The 7,635-nt window shown below is 32.3% G+C and overlaps 1 protein-coding gene across 1 annotated transcript; it reads left to right on the top strand.

Moving 5' to 3' along the window:
- Positions 1-6,079: 6,079 nt before the first annotated feature.
- Positions 6,080-7,042, top strand: LOC308434711 (olfactory receptor 6C2-like; the record flags this gene model as incomplete). The annotated part of the gene is made up of 1 exon (XM_080935102.1): positions 6,080-7,042. The coding sequence occupies one exon, from the start codon at positions 6,080-6,082 to the stop codon at positions 7,040-7,042; it is 963 nt and encodes a 320-aa protein (XP_080791228.1).
- Between the last annotated feature and the right edge of the window lie 593 nt (positions 7,043-7,635).

Consider the following 7,635-nt stretch of genomic DNA (forward strand, 5'->3'; position numbering starts at 1 on the left):
AAACAGCTGCATCTAGAGAATATCATTTTGAGTTAGATAACCCAGTCACAAAAGAACAGACATAATATGCAGTCACTGATAATGGGATGCTAATCCTAGAGGCTCTCACTGTCCCAGTAACAACTCACAGACTGTATGAAGTCCAAGAAATAAAGAATACAAAACAAAACAAAACAAAAAAATCTCTATACAACAAGAAAACTTTGACTATTTCCATGTTACATTTTGTTTTACGTGTACTTTATGCTCATTGTAACTCTTAAGTTTTCAATGCATACTATCAAACCTTTAAAAAAATCAAGTACTGACTAAAAAATATATTCATACAGTTTTATGTAAAAATTATTTTAAAATCTGAAAAAAGTACTGACAACAATGTATTGTATAATTTTATGCAAACAATGCTTAAAATCTGTACATTTATCTTTGTTTTGTAAAATAAATTTGTTAAAAAAAATAAAATAAAATGTTATGTAATACTCTTCAAAAAATAATAATCGTGTCTTTCACTATCTTTTTCACTGTACATCTTGCCAGTCTCCAATGCCAGCTACAATTATATTAAAACAACCTGCATTGCTACAGTATGTATGCATAAGTATGGTTATGAATACAGATGTAGAGATGAACATACAGAGAAAAATAAACTTTATGAAAGAATTATGGTACAATTAATTATGTACAGCAAAGAATAAACTTTCAAAAATTTCACTTCAAAACTAAAGCAATGATTTTTAAGGGAAAGGAACATGAATAAATGCTAAATATACTGTAATTTGATGAAGTAAATAAGGCATTCACAGTCTTGAAGCATCACCATAGTTGCAAAAGGAAAAGGAGCTTCATTAAAAAGAGGCTGGCCACATCCTATTTTAATCAATGATCAGTTCCAGAAGCATCAGTTCTTAAACTCTGGCATTTGAGCTTCTAGATGTGAGATGTGAGGAGTCTGTGGCTCTGAGGTGTTACAACAGCATCTCAATAGTCTGAAAATCATCATGAGAAAATACAAATGTTTATTATACCTAAGCAAAAGCCACTAAGTTCTTTAAAAATGTAAGCACACTGAAAGAAAGAAAAACCCTGCTCATTGTGCTAGAAACTAACTATTGAATGAAATCTGAATTAGTTTTGACAAGAATAAAAAACATTCACAAAGATTAGCATTGGATCAGTTAGGACATTTGAATTTGGAGAACAGCCTTCCAAATAATATTATATAATCCATATTGATAACTAAATAATTTTCAATATAAAGAAAGCCAATTCTTTTTAAAATCATTATACCTATATCTTAGAATTGGAAAAAATCAAAAAATATTCAGTTTAAAGTATAAAGACCTGAAAAAGTTTACACAATCTATGAACTATAGTCTTCTGTTGATCTGAATTTATACATTACCATCATCAATTCCCTACACTCCTAGTGAATAGAAACATTTAAAATATATACTGCTTATTTATAAATTTTACTTTACATTATTTAAAACTTATACTTTATTAGGAGGAAAATGTTGAAAGTTTAAAGTAAAATTTCCTGGAAAATGTGGCTTTCAAAGCTAACTACGGTTGTGAGTGCCTTAAATAAAGGAAGCATCACTGAGAGGAGTGTTTTGAACAGTCACTTTAGAACCCCATAGCTTTTCATAGCTCCTTTCCAAATATTACAGTAATGGAACAAGACAGGAAAAGTGTTTCATAGTGCGAGGAAAGAATAATTATTATGGGGTAGTTAAGAGAAAAGGTCTGTCCCTGCCTATACTATGAGTACATTTTTCTGTAAATATAGTACAGAAAATAGAACATAGAGAAAGTGGAACTATTCGTAAAGTATATTTTGCAGCTTCTTCTTTGAACTGAGGTAGGTATGGTAGGCTTCCAGGTAATAGCCAAATCGGGAGACAGTGGCTTATTTCCCCTTAGTTGTTTCATGCTTATTGTTGCTTGCTAAGCACTTTGTTTAAAGTTTTGCTCACAAAAATAGCTTGAAGAAAATTAACAAAATATCATTTGTGCCATTACTGGCAAAGATCACCTTTGATACTATTAATGTAGCTACCATTCCCCTAGGAGACCACTCTAACTCCCAGGTGAATTAGTAAGCTTTTGTTTCAGTTTATCAAATCAATACTATAAATTGCATTTTACTTTCAATTAGTGGCTCTGAATCAGGGTCAACAAAGACACTGTGTTTCCTTCATACTACCATATCCATGATAAACTTTTATGAAACCTATTCTATAATCAAAGCCCAGAGCCTTATTCCAATAAATAAATAAATAAATAAAGAGAATCCCTGTATTTAGTGAAAATCTATTAAATACTCAGATTAGGCAACAAATCATTCATTTTAAAATTAAGCCTGATGACCATTAGGTGCACAGATGCAACATGTAAGGTAAGTTTTTATGTGCATTCAGACTGCTATCTTGCCATGACTAAATCATATTCATGTCACAACTAATAATGTCATTATTTGTTGTGACTTAATTATTTTTAGGGCTGAGAATTCAACTTTGGGTCTCTGTGTGAGAAACAAGAGCAAAAGAAATAGTCGTGGAACCTCACTGTGTTTTTTACCTTTTTTTTTGTAGACAGATTGTTTTTCAAGCTGAGCTAAACCTCAGTCTTTAGACCAACCTGGTCTCAAACTGAGATGTTCCTTCCATAGTCTCCCAAGTGACTGAGCTACAGTATGCTGCCATACCAAGTTTAACTCTGAATTTCACTTCTCAGTTCAGGTAAAAATAAAAACTAGTGCCTGGAAGACAAATTTAAGTGTAAGTATTTTCCTAGTTTTAAGGCACTATTTTTCTTTTGTGAAATTTGTTAAAATGTAAATATCTTATTTCTTGAAGCATTTTGTGAGGTTTGATAAAATAAAATATTCCCTATCAATTTATAGATAAAGATAATACAGATGTGTGTAAATATATGCATGCAAATCTAGCTTGGAGAGCACATAATCTTATATAACATTAAATTTTATGTCGTCAATGTTATTTTTTGAGAGGGTATTAATAATGGATATAAATTAACAAGTCTACAAAGACTTGTATAAATTTCTATTGTATAAATCCAAAACTATAGAGACAATAAAATCATCTCATTTAATGAGCTTGCAGTATCTATAGTTTTCAATGTAACTTATTGTTATGATATTAATAATGAAGTCTTCAAGTATCCTCATAATATTATGAGGCCACTAGGTAAACACAAGAGAAAAGTTATAACTAATAAATATTTAAAACTTTTTAGTATGTGTGAACCTGTATGTACCCTGCTTAATTGAATCAGTGGGCCATGTTCTCTTGGTGAGCTCCATGTACTCTGACTCCTACAATCTTTCTGGCCCCTCTTTGGAGATACTCCCTAAGCTCTCAGAGGAGAGACCTGATGGAGACCTCCCATTTACTCAGCTTTTATTAATTTCTCTCATATGATCTGTAATAGAATTTACATGAAAAGTCCTGTGGAGTTATAAGAAGTCTTGCTGACACAATGCCTAGTTTGAATAACTCATAGGCTGCTCAACAACTGTATTGTATGTAGCATCTGGAAAGTCAGCATTACCTTTTACTTAAGGAACCACCTTTGGTTTAAGGATAGTGCTTCACTGTGAGGGACACAATTATGGCACTTTTTTTTCAAGTAGAAACTTGAAAGAGTAAGAATATATAAATACCCAGTGTCTGCCTTTCAAGTGATAATGTGTTTACTAATACCCCAAGAAGCTTTTATATTCTATGATGTGGAGTAAGTTATGCATTATATTTTTGTGTAATTGTACAATAAGACAAGTACTTATCTCAAGAATATCAGAGTTTGTTGGGTGATTGTAAGGGCCAGAGGATCTGGAAGTCTTCTGGGAGATTTTATCTCCTAGAAATGGCAACCTAAACCAGATTTGAATAGTAACAATATCACTAGACATGGTAATCAGGTGACCTTATGGGGTCCCACTCTAAATAAAGAATTGCATGTAACTAATGACTACTGCTAAATGGAAAACTAGGCTTTCTCAGGGACAAGATTCTTATTTGGTTATCCAATAAATCATATCCTTAAATCATACACATACAAGCAGTGAAAAAAAGACTCAGTAGACTGCATGTGTGTGTGTGTGTGTGTGTGTGTGTGTGTGTGTGTGTGTAATGTGTGTGAGAGAATGTTTTTATCTGTAATCAAAGAAACAGAGACCATCAGTTGTAGGAGGGGACTATCTGGAGTTTATATGGGAGGAACTGTAAGGAGAAAAGGTAAGGAGGAAGAAACTTAATTAAATTTTAAATAAAAAAGAATGTCATCATTTGGGGGAAGAAGAAGAAGAACCTAGCAATATGAAATAGACCCAAGAAAGAGACAGTAATCCAAGATGCTCCATTCTCAAAGGAACTGAGATGGTAGCTTAGAAGTTATGCCAAATACACCAAGGAAACTTGGTAAAAATTGAGACAGGGATATGAAGCCTGTCAACATATGAATGGTTCAGTCAGTATAAAATAAAACAGAATGACGGAGTTGTAAATATGATGTATATAAATTTTATTCAGTATTTTAATAATGTAGTCATAATCCAACTTAGACTAATCAAATAGGCCTGGAAAAGTCTAGGCAATGCTGACTGTAGCACTGTAAATGATAACCATGGGTTGGTTAAAATTAGCAATTGTGGACTACTAAATAAGTGCAACTAATACTTCAACATATAAAACTAGAATAATCACAGCCATGTCAAAATATAGAGACCCAGATTTGTGTGTGAGTGAGTGTGTGTGTGTGTGTGTGTGTGTGTAAACAATTACTTGAAAGTTTAAATATCATGGCCTTCAGTTGAGTATATAAATTAATATTTGCTACACTCAGTCAATATAAATCATTAGAAATATTACCTCACAATGCAGTTACTGATTGTATATAAAATAGTGTGTGTTAAATATTGGTAAATGATATAAAATAAAGAACTGTTTAGTAGTAGTAGTAAATGGTATGAATAGAGAATATGATAGAGTAAGATAATGTAGCCAATTGTCAGTTTGTTTCAATAATTTTTCAATTTAATTGATTTTATTTTTATTCAATGTGTTACTCATTGTGTAATTACATGTTAATTAGGTTCAGTGTGATGTTTCCACTCATATATATGATGTACACTATAAAAGCAAGTGTGCTTTTATCCACCCTCCTATCTGTCCTTCCCAACCTGAAGAAATCATTGCTGTCATTCATACATACTGTTCTCTGACTCCACACTTCAAAAAGAAAATGTGGTTCACAACTTTCTACATCTGGCTTATTTAACTCAAGATAAAATGTTATATTTCCATTCATTTTGCTGCAACTCACAAGATTTCTCTTTTTCTTTGTCTAAATAATATTTCCATATGCACAAATACATTTTCTCTGTTCATCCATTTATGAATCTCTTTATTATGTTGACCTTATTTTTCTTCCTTAAATAGCCAGGTGTGGAATACCTGAGTCATACAATACATTTATTTCAGATTCAGTTTGTTTGTTTGTTGAGGAAATTTATACTTCTGTTCATAATGTTTAAAATTTACCAATATAAATGAGACTTCTTTGTCTACATCCTCATCAGTAATTATTTATTATTGTTGTTGTTGATATCTGTTAATAGCCATTTATATCTATGGTAAAATGATGCAATATTCTAGTTTTAATTTACATTCATGAGGGGTCTATGGTAATTTCCCCTCTTTAGTTCTTGACAAATGCATGTGTTTTCTTTATCTTAGTGTATTGTTTGGGCTTGCCTTGTTATTATTGTTTCTACTTTTACTCTATGCATGGTCAAGATTTTATAATTGCTACTTCTCCTTTTCAAAAATCAAATTTTAATTTTACTAATATTCTTTCTTTTCCTTTTTGTTTCCCATTTTATTGATTTCTGGTCTTTATCACTGCTTCTTCTGTATGGCTGGATTTTATATCACCAATTTGTATAATATCTTATTGAAAACTTATAAATTCTACTGATTTTATTTTTTATTTCATTTTTTATGCTTAGATAATTTGACTATTTACATGCAGATTGCCCAAAACACCAAGAGTAGTTATGAGAAACCACACAGTAATAACAACATTCATCTTGTTGGGACTTACAGATGATCCAGGGCTCCAAGTTCTATTTTTTGTCATTTTATTTCTGACATATATTCTGAGCATAATGGGGAACTTGACAATTATCATTCTTACCCTGCTGGATTTCCACCTTAATACACCCATGTATTTTTTTCTCCGGAACTTCTCCTTCTTAGAAATCTCATTCACAACAGTCTGCATTCCTAGATTCATGTACAGTATATCAACTGGGGACAATACCATAACATATAATGCTTGTGCCAGCCAAATATTTTTTGTTGGATTCTTTGGAGCCACAGAGTTTTTTCTGCTGGCAGCCATGTCCTATGACCGCTATGTGGCCATCTGCAAGCCCCTGCAGTACATGACCATCATGAACAACAAGGTATGTGCCATCCTTGTCCTTGGTTGCTGGGCTTCTGGGCTGCTGATCATTACCATACCCATTGGCATGGTCCTCCAGCTGGAATTCTGTGACTCCAACACCATTGATCACTTTTTCTGTGATGTATCACCTCTTTTTAAAATCTCATGCTCAGATACATGGTTTTTGGAGCAGACTGTCATTGCTTGTGCAGTGCTGACGTTTATCATTACACTAATAGCTGTGATTCTCTCCTACATATACATTATCCTGACAATTCTCAGATTCCCTTCTGCTCATCAGAGGAAGAAAGCATTTTCCACCTGCTCTTCTCACATGATTGTGGTTTCTATCATGTATGGCAGCTGCATTTTTATTTATGTGACACCTTCTGCCAAAGAACAGGTATACATCAATAAAGGAATATCTATGCTCAATACATCTGTTGCACCTTTGTTAAATCCATTTATTTATACTCTGAGAAATAAGCAAGTGAAACATGCTTTGAATGATGCAGTAAAAAAATTGCATATTTCTTACACAAATAAGAACATGTTGAATTTAAACAGTTAGTTGGCTAGTTTACATTGTTTTCTGAAATTTTTAACTATTTAAGCCAGGTTAAGCTTTTCATAGTCCTTTACATCTGAATTTGGAAACTTATTTATGTCAGGAGCCATCATAGGACAAGCTAATAACTATGAGATGGTCTTCCTGAGATGAGTGAGTCTGCCTTAAAATATAATCCATGATAAAATTTGTTCCAGTAGGCAAGGTAGAGAATAATTTCATTTTAGAAAATATTCCTGCTATTAGTATGCTTTTTCTATTATTATTAAACATGTATAATGATGACTGTGTATTAACCCACAGATCTTTGCTGAACAACAAAGATGTAATGTCTTATAGTGATGCTATATAGACAAATTATTTCTTAAACCTTAATGATGATCCTACAGGAATTTCTAAACATTACTAAGCAAATTATTTTTGATAATCAAAACAGCATAAAGAACTTTGCCAGCCTTTTAGTGTCATGATTGAATTGCTTTTGAGACAGTAAGCAGTCATTCTGCAACTTAGACAACATTCCAAGAGGTTATGAAATCATTAACTAAGTCACAAAAAAAAAAAAAAAGGGAACTACAATTTGCTATGAATGCTAG

Source organism: Micromys minutus, assembly GCF_963924665.1.
Source record: "Micromys minutus genome assembly, chromosome: 22".
Taxonomy (NCBI): Eukaryota; Metazoa; Chordata; class Mammalia; order Rodentia; family Muridae; genus Micromys; species Micromys minutus.